Genomic DNA, 18,035 nt, shown 5'->3' with positions numbered 1-18,035 from the left:
AAATAATGAAATAGTAGCTGGGAGGTACACAGATTATAACGGGTTAAAGGAAATCTGTAGCACAGCCCTATAAATTATCTAATCAGCAGTGTCTGACAGCCTTGTACAATCCCAGCTCATTTTCTACATTTACCAGATGAAAAGTAGATTGTGTGGGGCTACATCATGGTCCACTAGCTCTTATCACTGGCGTCCTGGGGAAAGTATGAGTGAAGGTTGTTAGATGACTGGAGTTATCTGATCCTTACAATTTTTCTTTACTACAGCTTCATTTTCACAAAGTAGTAAAGAAAACTTAAGACAACAGCATGGTTCATTTATAAAAAGAAGCACAATGAAAAAAAACTGCAGAGCTGCCTAAATATTTTAAATGCTGACTTAATTCCAAATCTAAGGGAGGCCAATGACAGATGGAAAAGGATTTGTTACTTTTCTTTATACCAGTTATCACAAAATTCATCAATGTGTTTGAAAGTCTCAATTTAAAACTATTTTTTTTAGTTTTCCATTTCATTGCATCTATAAGTACTTAGTGGTAGACTTGGATCACTCTCCAAAGAAAGGAAAAAAGCATGCAAAAGTGAACTACAAGGTAGTCATGCCCTTATACTGTATTTAATGTTGTCAATGCTACTGATAATATTAAAAACTAAATGATGTAGAAAATATGTTAACAAATCTGAGGGGGTTTCATACTGGGAATGTAGAAAAGGTATTTGCAACAAAGACTAATAACCTGTGCAGAATGTCCATCTCTGCACAGATGTTGGGTAGGTGATCATTCCATGTACCAGGATGCTCAATCTTGGCAACTTTCGCCAGGGTGTCAGGATGTCTATATACTCAGTGGCTTGTTATCAATAATCTTACATAATTAGATTAACAGAGGTGCCCAAATGTAGGACTTGAAAGCTTAGGAAAATCATTTTATTCAGAATTAAGGATGTGACTATATAAAACATTATGACAATAAAACAATAATGACTTATCTAACAGTTTGTCACTTCATGAGATAATGGCAGAACATTCTAGTGGAGCTATGATGCAAGGACTTTCAGCATCATCAGTCCTAAAATTTTAGTCACATTGTACATTCTGAATAGTTAGATTAAACTATGAGCACATGGTGCTAAATTAGAGTACCTATGCTGCACTAAAAACATAAGACTGATGATAACCCACCATTTATGGTTTTCCTTCTTGTATTCACAAAGCTCTTGCATAAAAACTACTAAGGGACCCCCTGTCTCATCTCAGAGGCAATTCTTCTGAGAATACAAAATACCAGTAGCTTTCTTGTAGTAATCTTGTAGTGGTTTCCATATTGCATTTGCATTGCTACTTAGGCACATATACAGTTATCACATTTTACCTGAAAAAAATAATGGCTAACTGATACAGCTGGTTGTATATATCGCTTTTTAGATGTAGTAGTCCTGGCTCACCTCTGCTTTTAGCTTACATATGATTAGCTAATGATATAGTTATCCACTATGAATTCCATGTGCCAGAGATCTTTAACAGAATTTCCACTATAGTCATAAGCAACCCAAGCCATCATGTTTCTTTATAAAGTAAAACCATATAATTGGAGAGTTTAGCATTAAGAACCTGACATTTTCCAGGGCGGTAGAGATTCAGACTGATCTCAGAGATGTTTTGGACAATATTTAACAGTCTGGTGATTTGCAACTTTATTGATGATGATTTTGTGATAAAAAAAGGCGTGTGTTTCAATTCACCTTATTTGCTGTACTTTACTGCTATTTGGCCCTCTCACTAGAAGAAACTTTACAAATAAAAGAGTTTATGAATAATTCAGTTATAAGCAGTGGCTGGAAATATGGTAAGTTGGTAAAAGATGATACGATTTTTTTCATTATACTCTGGTGATTATCTAAAATAAAACATTAGAAGCAACCTATAACAGCTTTGTGTAATAAAATAAAACACATTTTGGGGTTTGCTTTCGTTTCTGAAAAAAAAAAAACAGAGAATTAATTCTGATCATACTTGCTACCTATCAAAATAAACAGAAAATTTTCTGTATTTCTGAAAAAAAAAAAACAGATTACAACAGCTTGGGGGTGTTCTAGTATAAGAAAGGGACAACCTTGTTGGTGTGGTCCATACAGCTTGAGAGCATTGAATGCAAAACATGTAGGTAAGACAGGAAATAGTAGGTCATCCAAAATTTGCACAATTTACACGGGGGTAATAAAAGACATCTTGTATTCAATGCCTAGACTGTATAAGAAAAGGTTACTACTTACTTTTCATAGTTGTTGATGGGAAATACATATTTGTGTACCCAATTTTGCCCTATTTCCAGTATATCTCAAAGATTCTCTTGTTTGAACATTTTCCTTACCCTGAGACTTTTAATACCCACCTCCTCTTGTAGCAAGGATGGTTCCCCCATAGGAGAAAGCAATACTAGATGTATCTGTACTTGGAGCGTGAGCCTGTCTGCAGTGAAATTTTGTGTGAACCTAAAAATAAAAGAAAATCATAAATTACATTTTTACAAATTTCCATTGTTGATAAACTAATATGAATATCTACCTATTCCTTTTATTTTCCAATATTTGCCGGGAGTTTATCTTTAATGTTATTTTATTAGCTCGGGCAGAAACCACACATACACAGGTAAAACGGTTCTTCCTTTGATCATTTATCTTTAAATAATTTTTTCGGTTAATAATGGATGACCTAACAGAACCAAACACAAAGAAATTATTTCTTGCAAATTACAGAATAAAGTAGACGCTAGGTACGGGACCCAGGCCAAAACCCTCTCCCATCTGACTCTGGACAATTTCAGTTTCCACAAAATCAAAACTCAAAGTTTACCTCATATTTATGTTGCTCTTTGAAAACAGACACAATACGCAAGCAAGAACAAGAATTATGTTAATGAATCATATGCACGAGACTGGAAAAGGAAGTAAAAAAATAAAGTACTAAGAAAGGAGGGGTGAAGGAGTGTTAAGATAAATTGAGGCAAAAAAAACACACATGCTTTAATACATCACCTGTTTCTTGACACAAGAACAAAAAAAAAATTACTAGCAACAGAAGTGCAAGTGAGAAACAACAGACTGCACACACTTTTGTTTTTTAGAGGGGGAAGAAAGCCCCTGTACTATTTGAACTGGACTCGATATGAGAACATTTCTCAGGCCGATTGAGGATGTGATTGCTCGTTGAACCTATGTGCGTCTTTCGGCTTCCTTAGACATTAACAACATGTTTTCAGAAGACCTTTCCAAGAACACTGGATTAAGACAATAAAAATGGAATATGGACAGAGCCCGTTTATGATTGTGGGAGAAAAACACCAGACGGCAGTGACAAGTGTAAGAGAGGTCATTAATGGTGCTGGGTAACGATGGCTAATGTAAATGGATGGATCTGCACATGTACAGGAAGGGACAAAGAAAAACACTTTTATTAAAAAATATACATGCTATTTCTGAGACAAAACATTTGCGAACTCTATGTTCATGAGATTGAACTTGCAGGACAAAGTTAAATAACCAAGGGAAAAGAAATTTATAGGCCATTAGAAAAGAAAATCTACAAAAGAAAATAAAAGCAAATTCCGTCCTAGACATGCAGGCTAAAACTAGCTATAGATGTTTGAGTGCAGTCAAACCCACGACTTTATACATAATACCTAAGCTCATAGGGCGAAATGCGTTGGGGTCTATTGCAACTACTTATTTTCGAAAAATAACTGCATATGGACTAATTACCTTCAACCATCTACCATCTAGTGGATTTGGGATTATTAATTTTGTTTTCTTTGTAACCTGGACAATTTACTTATGAGATTATTTGTTCACTGAATGTAATACCTACACCTTTTCCAAGACCCCTACTGTCTTCCCTTTTCCCCATTTCTTCTCTATAGCATTCTAAAGGAAAGATCAGCGGATGGTCTATTGACATTAAACCATTGACATTGCAAACGACTGACATTTAACCAATCAGAATTACACTGCCAAAGGATTTAGACCTGCTTCAGGATCCAGTGATTCTGTGTAGCTGTTATCTTGCAAACTATTAAAGGTGAAGGGGCTTTTAAACATTTTCCCTAAAATGAATTGCTAACCCTACACTTGATAATGCCACAGGTTCTTAAAGAACACTACAGCACAGATTTCTAAAAAAACAGATTTGTCAAACAGTGACTACCGTACCTTTTTATTCTCTATGAATTTGCCACCAGAAGAAGCTACATGTAGTATCCAGCAATAGGCAGTGGAAAGCAGTAAACGCACCGTAACCTCAGTGCCAGGGGGAACATATTCAATGGGTAACTTCACATGTTACTATCAGGTGTGATGTTAGCAATTGATTTATTAAGGGGAAAAGTGTTTACAAGCCCCTTCACCTTGTGTGGCAACATGCACTTGGATAATGTATTTACCAGCAACCTATTAAAACAAAACAGGTTATATGTTCCATGTGACCACCATCTTTAGGTCTGGTGCTGTGAAGGTGAGGTTTAGGATAGCAGTGGGTCTACAGTAAATAAATAACTTGAATGGATGTAATAAGGCAACCCCAACACAGCATTATTCCATGGCAGAACTGTGGTCAGCCATACAGATACAGTATGTACATTTTTTTAGGAGCACATGGAACCCTGAGACAGTTGATTGCTTTAACTTAAAAGGTATAACAGCCAATATACACACAGAAAGAAGAAGCTGCACTCAGGTATACAGTCCTTACTTTTGAACAAGCTGCCCACATCTGCTGGTAAGTGAGCACAGGGACACACTATATCACATAGAGTACACAGACACTCACCACCAGACCTCCACCTCTCATACCCAAGGGCCTTGATTTTTGAAAGCTCACCAAGGCTGAAGAGGATACACCTTCATCAGTGAAGCTATGTGATCCAGCAAACCTGGAATGGATTTCTTAAAGTCAATTGTATTTGTTAAATGTTTTTAATCCTGGACCTGATCCATTCCAGGTTTGCTGGATCACCCAGCTTCACTTATGAAGGTGTATTCTCTCCAGCCTTGGAGAGCTTTATTAAATCATGTCCAAGAGATCTGTGTACTCTACATACTAGAACATGCCTCCATGCTCACTAGCCAGAAGCAGAATAAAGCTTGTTTAAAAATTTTGTTATTCAGTAGAATGCGGAATCTTCCTGTTTGTTGATTGATGGGGTAGTGGCTGTGCCTTGGCACTTGTGCCTCTGGCTAGTTGAATGCTGGTACGACCATTTGAAGCAGCGCCTTCCAATTTTGAGCATGCTAAAGATTAGCCATATGAATCCTACTTAAGCAAAAAATGGTTTTCCTTTTCAAGATCTGTCAGATATTAAAATTGTATGGAATATGGCATAAAAATATTTATTTACCACCAAGGGTATGTAAAGCCTAAGGCAAAATGACCCAATGTTGCAGCACACAAAGGAGTCTGATGTAATGGCTCAAGTCTGCACCAGTGTTGAGGAGTCTTAGTCTCTGACAGCATGTTCTGCCCTATATTTATTGGGCGGACTTGCGTCATTATGTCAGATGTCCTCTGGATCCATATATGAATCTTCTAGGAATGGCATCCAATGGGCTTAACAGAATAACAGGGGGTCAGGCCAAGCTGTCACTGCTGAGAAAGAGGCGGTGTACAGTATATGGCTTTACAAATAAAAACAGGGATGGTATTAGTGTACGGCAACAGAGCTACATATACATCAGGATTTTTTACTTCTATGTTGTCAATAGCCTGTGATATGACTAGAGTAGCAAGATACCTGATTTAAAGAGGACCTTATACTAAGGGACTATATATTCTGCCATTCCTGTCCTGGTTGGTGTTCTGATCCTGCCTTTAATACTTTCTTAATCACTGAATCAGAATGAGGATGAAGCTCAGGTGTTTAGCTAATAGTGACATGACTTGTGTCATAGCTATCTGCATGATTGCTCCTTTTAGCCGGGTGCACCAACCGTCACTTTTCAGTGACCACTCGACTGTTTTTGGGTGATTACTGAAAAGTTGGTCATATTAAAGAGGCTGGCCACCCACCTACAGCTTAAAAAAATATGGGGAAAATACTGGGGTGTGTAGGCAAAAGTACAGAAACCAAAGGATCAGCTTTACGTTCAGACAACTGCCATTTTTTTTTGAATAAGTTAAGCAATGACACTTTACATAATCTCTTGGTGACAGGTCAACATTGTTATATCAAAAGAAGGACACACCCCTCTCCTCCTCTCCTATCTAAATTTTAACTCCACAGGAACAGTCAACATGTAGAGCAGGGGTGTCAAACCCAGGGGCCAAATCTGACCCGCATCGTGCTTTTTTTTGGCCCCCAAAAGAATCCTAAAAATGAATTGCAACTGGCCCGCCTCTGCATTGAAATAGCTATAACTATAGCTAACTATAATTCCCAGCATCGCTTGCATCTATAGACCAGCGGGCTCTCTGCCTATTTGTGGCCACGCATTGGACTGTTTTCTTGACGCAGGGAATTGTAGTAGCGGTGCTAATTCAGTTTCACGTTTGGCCCGTGACTTAGTCTAAGTTTTTATTTTGGCCCACTGTGTATTTGAGTTTGACACCCCTGATGTAGAGAGTTAAAGCTGGGGTTTTGGTAAGCAAGCTTGCAAGCTACAGTATGTATCTTATCTGTGTAATAGATGGTTATCTATTCAATTAAGATTTCATAAACAAAGTATAAAAAAGTAGTAAAATTTTACAAATAAAAAAAAACAAAAAAAAACAAACCGTCATAGATTTTCTTTTTTGTACATACATGGCTGCATTATAAGGTTGAGATAAACAAATCTGAGCAGAAAGTCAAAGGACGAACGTGGGAAAGTGTAACGTGAAACAGTCTCTGGAATAAGAAATTATATTGCTGAACGCGAATGAACTTTGAATACACCTGTGACCGCCCTGTCAAATCACGTTAACCTCAGAAAAGCAATTACACGGCACTGCCTTTAGGCCGAAGTCAACAAGCAAGGTTTACACAGAAAGCAGTAAAAAAAAGTGTCAAAACAAACAAATACCTGACAAATGGAATGTTACTGTTCTCAAATAGGAAGCTAGTGATTTTCTGCACTTATCTAATCATCAATATCAGAGAATAAAAGCTGTGTGATATGGAAAATGCAATAACCTACAACAAATCATATTTCAATCTACTTACTAAACACTAGTGAGAATGTGACGTTCATAATTTTTTATTGGTTATGACTCACACCCTTACTGGACAAGTCCAATTGTGTGAATGCAGCATATTCACAGTTCTAAAAGCTAATTGGTATATGCATTTCAACCATGTAAAGCCTAAAGTGCAGTTTTAAAGAATGGTTAAGGATTTTATGTTTGATTTATGTATTTTTTCTTTCATTCATTTATTTTTTTCTGTATGAGCTGAACATTAAGTTATGTTTTAAATAAATTTTACTCAATGTCCATATGCTTTGTTTTACAAATAAGTCTTTGATACATGACAAGGGATTCCCAAAGCTCTACTGGTTACCCAATGTGTAATAAGTTGTAATAAATTCATGGATAATAGATAGGTTTTTTTTACGTTACACTGACCTTTATATGTCAATCAAATGAAGAAGAAAAAATGTTAAAAAGACAGTTTTTTCATTAAATAAATCATTAGGTGGAACTTTGGGCATAGTACATGGAGCTTGTGTATATAATGGAAAAATATAGTCTCTCTAGATCAGCCTTTCTACTCCTTTTTAACATAGGGGAACCCTTGAAATAAAAGTCAGGTCTTTAGAGAAACCATTTCCATAATGACTATATGCACAACCCACAGTATATTAGTGTGATAGTCAGTAGGTAATTTGCCTCTTACATTGCCAGCCAGTGGAAAGAATGTCACCCTTACAAATAACCAAAAGATCATTGGTGTCAGATAAACTGGCCTGGAAGGTCTAAACTGCTCATGGCTCAAGGAACCCTCAGCAACCTCTTGAGTAACCCTAGGATTCCACGGCACCCTCGTTGAAAAGCACATATAAATATTACAATTAATAATCATAAAAAGAATGGTCAGTAATAAGGAACCTATAAGACCTATCCTGTATTGTAATGTGAACCTAGGCCAACATGGTGATGCTGTCAGGCTTACAAGTAAATGAGTTGATTATTATGCTAGTTGTCTTTTAACTTAGAAAAGGACTGGTCGTAGAGTGGATTTTCTGGAGTTGGCATTGAGTAACATGTCTGACTGTATGATTATCTCAATATTTTTGTAAATTAGCGATCAGTGTTAAGCACTGCAATTTTACCCAAATTACACGTTCACTGAAGACACACTATACTTTCCCATTAATGGAGCCTCTGAACATGACACATACAGATTAAAATAAATAAAACAGTTCAAAGCTATTACAAAAGGCAATATGGTATTAGGTGTCATTTCAAAGAGAACCTGATCACTTCAAGGATCCCACATCTGCCTAATAATATATGTGATGGTTTGTTTTGCTGCGAGAGGCACTTGTCCTTAGGGCCCTGACTCAGATGGGAAAATTCTAATCTGATATCATGGTTAGCCATTCTGCTGTGTGAGTCAGGCTGGTCCATGGAATGAATGGAATTCCAGATGTGAGTCCTCAGGCGGGACATAGATGTGTGTAATGTTACAAGGCTGCCCCAATGACCTTCTCAGTGAAACCTGCATTATATAAGGTTCCACATCAAACTACATAGACCAACATAAATTAAGGGTGACAAAACCAAAACAATTCATATATTTATAGTATGGCTTCAACGGTCAGCCAAATATGCTCCTGGGATCATTTCAAAAGCCACTTGTCCTTACTTTTCCTTTGTGGCCAGAGACAAGTATGACAAGCCCAGTACTAATTGTGCCAGTTGTCAATGACCTTTGGTGATGTCGCATTCACTGGGACTTCACAAAGATTTGCAGGAACAGATAAGGGAAAATGGGGAATTGTGCACAATTGAAGACTAGAGAAAGTTGGTGATTTATGAACCTCCCAATCAAGCTCTGTTTAGAAGTTGATACTTTAAGCAGCCAGAGGGCATTATCTTTTCATCTCCGGATTGCATCCATAAATCTCAAGGTTTAACACTGGAGGAATTGCCTTGGCTAGATAAAAAAAAAGGGTTCAGTAAAAGGTGGCATAAGTCATTATAGGAGCTCCCCAAAAACCTGAATAAAATTTTGGAGAAAATGAACATTACAAGGAGGTGCTCAGTTACTGAACGGCCACAGTCTAACCCTAGATAAGTAAGAACTTTCGCAGACATCAGTGGGGGGAAAGAAGGAAAGAAAGAAGAAGCAACCAATAAAGGCAAGTCTCGCAATCACAATTTTTTACCCCCCAACATTTCCAAGAGTGTTAACCTTCTAGGTCAGTGGCTGCTCCTACTGGTTCCTCCAACTACTGACTTCAAAACCCCACTTGCTACTTCAGTCATGGGGGCACCCATGAGATCAAAGCTCCCAAAAGTATCAGACTTCAAGTGAACATTCAGATGAGATAAATAAGGAATGCAGCAGTGTTGTGCACAATGAAAAAGGTAAGGTAACAATGAAATTTCAACAATCGTAGTTGAACAGTATAGTAAAGTCATCCACACCAAGGACTGGTATAACCCATCTTCTGAAACATAAGAGCCCTGCAATTATTCTGGGAAGCTTTAAACCACAAACAAGGACACTGTTCAATCCAGAACTTTTTTTTATAGCTGGGTGGGAAGAATTTGCAGGTGGGTGGCAACCCTCGTATTCTTCAGTAACTACCCAAAAACAGCCGGGTGGTTACTAAATAAAAAAATGCCAGGTAGTACGCCCGGCTAAAAGGGCCTGGGGAAAACACTGAAGGATCTTTATCAGACCCCAGCCCTACACTGGAGAAACGAGTACTTGATTTATTCCAAAAGGCTCTCTTATGCTCAAGGCAGGCTTTTGGGGGTGAATTGGAGTGAATGTCATTAAATGATATATATGTGTTGTGTCAACTGAAATGTCCACCTGTTACCTTGAAGTGGAATTAAAAATTTGCAATGGCAGAATAATATTACAGAAGGGGGACAGGTGATTGAATTAAAATTGGTGCTAAGATACCCAGCACATCCTGGCTTCCTCTCAAGCTGCGGAGACTGAATGAACTCCCATTCAGGTATATCATCTTGGCCCAGCCAATCAAGATAGATGGAAATCGGAGAGAGGAAGAGAAGAAGGTGGAGGCGGAATGAAGACAGGAGAGTATAACACTGGTTAGAGTCCCAGAGAAAAAAAAAGTGCGACAGACACATTTTAACAAATACGAGTATGCCCTATTTTTATACTAATAGAATTTAATTTCAAGTTCTCCAATTTATATAGAATTATTGATTGAACACGGTTTGGATAATCCCTCCGGTAGCATATTTACATGTGCTGCATGACTTATCTCAGGGTGGAAGTCCGAAGGATGACAACAACAGATAAAGCCAGTGTAAAGGATTTTAAATTAGCCATTTGTAGTCTCAACCAGAAAGCTACAGGACAGAGCAGGATAACAAATAGGAACAAGGACCATCATAGCATGATCACCAGTTTTAAAAAAAGTTATGGACATCTGGAATTTCATAAATATGTTAAAACTTATTTGTGATTTTAGTGAATGGATTTCCATGTACTTGGAGGCTGAGCTTTGACTTACTGCCTTTGTGTTAGGCTGGACACTATATATGACATCTCTAGGATTCCTACACGCTGTCTAAACAAACTATTTCCTAGGGATCATGGAATGCAGGTGCAGACTTAGATGAATTATGACCCCAAGTTGAGTTCTTGGGAAAATATTTAAATTATCTATAAATGGTTCTAAAAATTAGTCTTTGCTGAATGTTTGGCTAGTCTATTCCTTAAAAGCAACTAAAATGAGCCAACACAAATAGGATTATTTTGATTAATCTGAAATTTTCAAGAAAAGATAGAGGTTCTATTTTTGTTAGCACGAAACAAACGACCTCCGCCACAATCCACTTCAATGCACTGGATAAATTCATAAACATATTTGTGCAATTTAGTGAAGTCAAATTTGCACTTTGTTTACTAGAGATGTCTTTTACAACTATAATAGGACAGACATTTGTAACAGTAAAGCAAGCCACAGATGAAATTACAGATAGACACAGGAGGAGGAGAGGACCCTGGCCAGAAGAGCTTACAATCTAAGAGGTGGGGAAGCAGCATACAATAGGAGTTCTGTTTGTTTACACTAGCAGCAAATCCAAATTTACTCAGACATCAATGGAAACCATAGCTTGCATTTGTATTGACTGGCTTAATTATCATCTGGTTTTCTTCCAGGTTCGGAATCCTCGCCATTTTGATTGGCTAGCACTGGAAGAAATAACTCCAACCCATGTGAATTATTTCATCCTCCGAGGCATGCCAAAAATGTACACTGAGATACACATACACAGCTCAGTGTTTTGAAGCAACTCACCAAAATATTAAAAAATATAATAAAAAGGTGTAAAGAATAGATTTAAGCTGAATTCTGTAGTGTAAAAGCTGTGCCTAAAATAGGCATTTTTGGCTGGCCTGAACCCGCCCCCCCGACTTATTACTACTTGGTTTTGCACTGTATCTCTGTATGAGGCGAACATCCTCCTTGAGGAGCAGGACTTTACTTACTCATGTCAAAGGTTCCCTCATTGACTGGTAATCTGGCCAAGGAATATGAAAAATGCAGCAGAAAAGGTGCAAAAAGACCCGTGTTGGATGAATCAGAAGCATGGAGATCATTGCTGCTCATGGTTCTCATAACTATCAAAAAGGCTAGAATGTACAGTAGTAATATGGCAAAATAACATCCCAACCGCAGTTCCTTTCGGCACATACACAAGGTGCCTAGGCACACTTGCATGCCAAAAAGTGCATAGTTGGCCCTGTAGGAGAAACTTAGGACAAAAGGGGACAGCCTTTGGACACTGAATGTTCCTGAATAATCCATGTATGATAATAAATCTTTCTTTTTTGAAATCCGGTCCACCTAAATGCTCACCTCCCTGCTGCCTGCACCACCTATGTCTACACACCATAAAATTCTTCAGAAAGTGCTGATCTCCAATGTTCCCTACCATGTGCTATTTCTAAATAGCTTACTACTGAGTGGTTACTGAAAAATTGTGTAACAATACAGGGGCCACCACCTGCCGACAGCTTCTTCCCACTGAACTTTAAACATTTTCTAAGAAAAAAAATGTTACTACATACATCTAAGAAGAAAACTGTTACTACATACTTTGGTCCTTTTGGCTGTGTAGCAAAACTTCCCTGAAAGCCTTCTAAAGGGAGCAAGGTGGGAGGGTAACAAAAGGGAAATTGTCAATCAATACATTTCATCTTCAGCTATTGAGTACTGCAAAAAAAAAACTTTTTCCCAACACAGGAGCTATAGAAAGCTTTACAAACAAGTTAAACTTTTCACTTTTTTTTCAACTTATCTTAAGTAAATACACAGTATTCATATACAAAACTTTATTTACCAGACTAAATGAAAAAAAAAATGTTAGGCTGCATACACACGTGCAATTATTGACATTGGAAAGAATCTTTCAACATAATTTCCAACGATAAAAGACTGTTGTACATACATCACCTTTCTGCTCTATAGAGAGGGGAGGGGGAGAACAACAAGGTGGCACCTCACTGTGCTCTCTCCCCTTAACTTAAGAACTTACGATCGTTCCTGGTCCGTGGATCTGCCACATGGCAGATTCTCATCTGATAATCGCCTAAGGGCAGAATCATCAGACGTGTGACGTAGCTTTACTCTCGAGTTCTGAAAATATTTACAAAAGCACAATAGATTTTCCCCAAACACAGGGCTTTTATACTGGATTGGAGTCTATGTTTAACAGAGAAAAGAAAGATCGACTAAGTAACACCTAACCTTTCCAAGCACATACAGAAACACAAGATCTTCATGTGTGGCCAGTTTGACAAAATGTGAAAGATTGTGGACACAGGGCAAGCTGCAAGGGAATATTTCACCATACACTGATCCTAAATATAACAATAAGTTATTAATCAGTCTTGTTATGAGATTTCAATGTAACCAAGGAAAAAAACTAGGTGAGAAGAGAGTCTTATCTACTTTTTAAACATGACAAGTACATAGACATCTGTGTAAACGCTGATAAGAAAGCCAAAAATACTATGAGGTCAACCACTTAAACCACATAACGCTGACTTTCCAGCCATTTTTTATTTTTCATCATCCATGAAGAGAAAAAAGAAAGCAGGCAGGGAGTAAATTAAAATGATTCCTTGTTGAGCCTAATAAAGTCACACATAGATAAAAATGAACGTGGCTGCCCTTAGAAATGTCTGGTCATAATTCCTGTGTTATTTTATGCATTCTTTAGGTCCCTGACAGAGCATTAAGCAAGCAAATCAACAACATTAAGTATTTAAATTCACAACACAGATTGAGTTTGCTGAAGCTGACCAGAGACATCCTTCTGGCGGTTCATAAAATACCAGCATTAATCAAAAGATAAACAGGTCAGGGCTGTTAACTGAACAGAGTGCAATATGTTATGTGTGTCTCAGAGGAGCCTGCAAATCAAGTTGGTGCTTAGGGCTTTATTTTGTGACTAATATGATTTTTGCACTGTTCTTGATAAACTACTTTAAAGGACGTCTCTTGGGGGACGCACAAGGAACATCCGCATGGGAAAAGAGAAACAAGGGCAATGAAATGTCAGATTTTTTTAATGGACAAATATACACTTGGTTCTCTTGAGTGAAGTTAACTTCTTGAAGGTCAAAGATCATAAATGCCCACATTGGAAGAAGTTGTTGCTGGGTAAAATTAGGACTATATAAAGAAATGTTTATACCTGGATAACATGAGGGCACATCTCCAAAGGGAAAAATATGGGGACCCCCTCCCAAGAGGGAACAGTCAGGGGCAAACCTCCAAAGGGATCAGTGAGGACACCCCTCTAGAGAGGACAGTGAGGGGCAAAGCTCTAGAGGGAACAGTGGGGGAAAACCTCCAAAAGGGATTCGTGAGGGGCAAACCTCCAGAGGGGCCAGTGAGGGGCAAATCTCCAGGGAGGGAGTGAGGGGCAAAGCTCCAGAGGGGGCAATGAGGGGCAAAGCTCCATGGCTTTGAACTGTTTTATTTATTTTATTCTGTATATGTCATGTTCAGAGGCTCTATTAATGGAAAAAGTATAGCGTGTCTTCAGTTAACGTGTAATTTGGGTTAAAATTGCAGTGCTTAACACTGATTGCTAATTTATAAAAATATTGAGATAATCATACAGTCAGACATGAAAATCCACTCTACCACCAGTCCTTTTCTAAGTCAAAAGACAACTAGCATAATATTAAGCAACTCATTTACTTGTAAGCCTGACAGCATCAGGCAAAGCTCCAGGGGGGGCAATGAGGGGCAAAGCCCCAGAGGGAACAGTGAAAAGCAAACCTCCAGGGGCGACAGGGAGGGGAAAAACAGACTAATAAAGGGTCCTCCTCCTCCTGTATCACGGTCTGTATTAGTCTGTCATTTGCAACCTCTATTTAATGTACATCGCTGCGTAATATGTTGGCGCTATATAAATCCTGTTTATTAATAATAATAATATTAAATCCTTCTCTGCTCCTGTTCATAGCTGATTACAGGACAACAATATAAAGATAGATTGAGAAGAGTATATCTAGTGTGGGTGAAAGCATGGAGGATTTGTTATCCATTCAGATTTTACAATCGGATGAAGTGACAGTTTCTTAATTGATCTGATTTGCCCCTTCCTTGGGGGGCATAGCAAAAGAACTGACGTGACACTTTTGTTACCCTATCCAAATATACTACTGCAGGGTTCTCCCCAGGCACTTTTAGCTGGGCGCATCACCTGGCACTTTTCAGCGCCCACCCAGCTGTTTAATAATCCCGGCATATTAATAATAAAACTGCAGGAGGGACAGTGAGGGGCAAAGCTCCATGGGCAATAGTGACTGTCGAACCTCCAGGGGTAAAAACTGAGTCACAACTCCACATGGAACAGTAGGACACAGGCTCAGAGGTAACAATATGAACACACTGCCAACAAGCAACATGTAAAATACCCCTAAAAAGAACAATGTGGGCACACCCCAAGAAGGACAAATAAGGACAAACCCCCTTTAGAGGGAACACCCCAGAGGAAACATTTAGGATACACACCCAGGTGGGACCATGGAGGCTCTCAAGAAAACAATATGGGGAACCCCCACAGAAAAATATAGGTTATACCTCCAGATGGAACAAAAAGGGCATTTCCCCAAATGGAAGACTGAGGCTACACTCCAAGACAAACACTAGATGGAATAATGAGGGCATAGCCCAAGGAGAAAAAAAGGGCAATAATGGGGACATAACCCCAAAAAGAACCATTAAAAAACATCTTAAGTGTTAACAATGAAAATACAACTCAATGGCATGTGACAGCTGTACAGTGTAAGGCATATAAGACTTTATGAAAAAGAATATATATCTACCAAATGCTGTGGATAGCATATAGAAAAATTAGGAAGACAGGAACAGTTACCACTTACAATACAAAATCCAATCTAGATAAACATTTTTTTCTCCTCCTGTGCATCCCTGAGAAAAACTGTTTTGCTACAATCATTATTACAAACAGCAGGCATTATATAGAACCAAGACCCATTATAACTTAACCATTTCCTGTGAAGAAGGCCTGGTGGAAATGGCCTACATATCACCATCAATATATTTTTTCTTTTTTTGCAAGTAATCTATACGGCGGAAACTGGCTTCCTATCTCGGGAGAAATATCTGGGTTCAGAGAGAACAGCTGCTTCATTTGAAGATCCAGTTACAGGCTGTGGAGTGTCAGTGGAGTCGTATATTAAATACAGTACAGATGGAATACACCCCTTTTCCCATTTCATCACTCTCTCCTCTGGCTGGTTTATGTCAACCACTTCAACAAGGGAACATGTAAGCTCTTTGCCATCGAGAATCAGCAACCATTGCTGCTTAGAAGAAATATAGTGCTAAGAAAGGTATTCCCCAATGACAAACTAGCTATTTATTACATTTACATGCTGTACATCAGGTACAAGTCTGTTAATCAGGTTAACTCTTCTACTACCAATGATGTGTATCACATATTGGGACATTGAAAAAGTTAAAACAAGACTAGGTCTGCAGAGAAAAATTAAACAAGCTCATGCCTGTTACTGCTATCTGCAAGCTTGGGGATTATATGTGGAATCATTTGGTTGGGTGTAAAAATGCCCAATGACTTTTCAGCTAGTGGAAGCACCTGCCATGCAGTTCCTAAGTTCTCCCAACTTCATCAGAACCACTAGTAAGACATAAAAACTTTCAGGAAGGACAGTGTGAACACAAAGGTTAGATTACGTCCCCCAACTCTCTGGAACTTCTGGATTCACAGCCTTCACATTGCAGCAGACAATCAGAATGTAAACAAATAAAGTAGAGAAAATACCCTAAGGAAAGTGTAGCTTAGACATTAGGGTCTGTATGGTCTCTAATGTCAGTATAAAGAGAACCTGTCACTGCACAATACTGTCACACAGAGTGCCTAAAGGCCTTGGCAGCTTGCAGTCATTAAATCAGCTATGAATTCTGCATTACACCAAAGTGGGCCTAATGAAAATGTGAGAAAGTGAAAGTAAAGTTCAATCTGAAATTAATCTTTACAAATGAGAATAAAAATCATACATGTAATCATAACAAATCTACATATATATATATATATATATATATATATATATATATATATATATTCAAGATTTCTTTGTATTGGACTCAATACAGCTATTTTGTATTGAATCCAATAAAAATTATTTAAATTTCCCAACGCTCCTCCCGCCCTCACCGACGTCACCGGGAAACCCCGGAGATCGTCTCTGCATTCGCTGGCTGGAGATCGGAGGGGGAAGAAGTGTCCCGAGGAGCTGCAGGGACCAGTACACTGGGGTAAGACAACGGAACAAGGTAAGTGGGTTTTTTTTAAATCTTTTTAACGACCCCGAGTGTGACTCAGGATTACCTCTTTTTGCATGGAAAATCCTGCAGATATTCCTGCAGATACTACTATATATCAATCTATACATTTAATACATGACAAAGAAATCCAAAAACACTCTTGGTTAACCTAAAACACAGCACAGCAGAAGCCACAAGTTTTGTGTACCACTTTCTGTAACCTTAACCTAAATGGAGATTTGCAACAAGGGTTACATTACTTCTCTTATTCATTCTGACTTATTTACAAATCAATCCTATACAACATCTTTACTAATTTATTGATGAAATAAAAGGTTGATTCTGTTACTGTGTTACTACATTAATGTGATGAGAAGAAATTTTAGGGTCAGCAGATTTGATATGTCTACTTCTCACAATCATATCTCATTCCATTGTGTTTGTAGGCACTGCCATTTAATTTGATGAGGAATAGCATGATATTTATATCATGCAACATGAAATTGCAGTCTACTGGTGGGTTGATTTTGTGAGCTAAAATACTTATTGTACAATGTGCATGATTAAAAAAAAACAGGCCAGCATAAATGGGGGACTTACTGGTTGTTCAGCAGTGGAAAGTGAATTAGGATAGGCCTAATTGTGTGTAGTGTGATGTGGTCACTCTGAAGACTTCCACTGGATGTAAGCCAGCTGCCCAACATTTCCATTGGGGGAAATGTGGCTTTTACGCATTACAACACAGTGTCAACCTATGTAGCTGAGATGACTGCAGACCTCCACTAGATGGAATGCAGCTGCCACCCTAACATTTCCATGGGGGAAATGTGGCTTTTACGCATTACAACACAGTGTCAACCTATGTAGCTGAGATGACTGCAGACCTCCACTAGATGGAATGCAGCTGCCACCCTAACATTTCCATTGGCTTTCAAGCACTGCAACACAGTGTGTATCGCACTACACCCTCACAATTGCATGGGAAATGTGGCTTTAACACAACACTGTGTTGACCTATGCAGCCGG

The 18,035-nt window shown here is 38.4% G+C and overlaps 1 protein-coding gene across 1 annotated transcript in view; it reads right to left on the bottom strand.

The window, feature by feature from the left end:
- Positions 1–18,035, bottom strand: part of WDR70 (WD repeat domain 70) — a 181,728-nt gene that overhangs the window by 60,242 nt on the left and 103,451 nt on the right. Inside the window, exon 11 of the mRNA XM_072416611.1 lies at positions 2,393–2,492. Coding sequence (XP_072272712.1) covers positions 2,393–2,492 — 100 coding nt within the window. The remainder of the gene's footprint in view (positions 1–2,392; positions 2,493–18,035) is intronic.

Source organism: Pyxicephalus adspersus, chromosome 6 (genome assembly GCF_032062135.1).
Source record: "Pyxicephalus adspersus chromosome 6, UCB_Pads_2.0, whole genome shotgun sequence".
NCBI lineage: Eukaryota > Metazoa > Chordata > Amphibia > Anura > Pyxicephalidae > Pyxicephalus > Pyxicephalus adspersus.
This window is presented reverse-complemented; position numbering and strand designations above follow the sequence as displayed.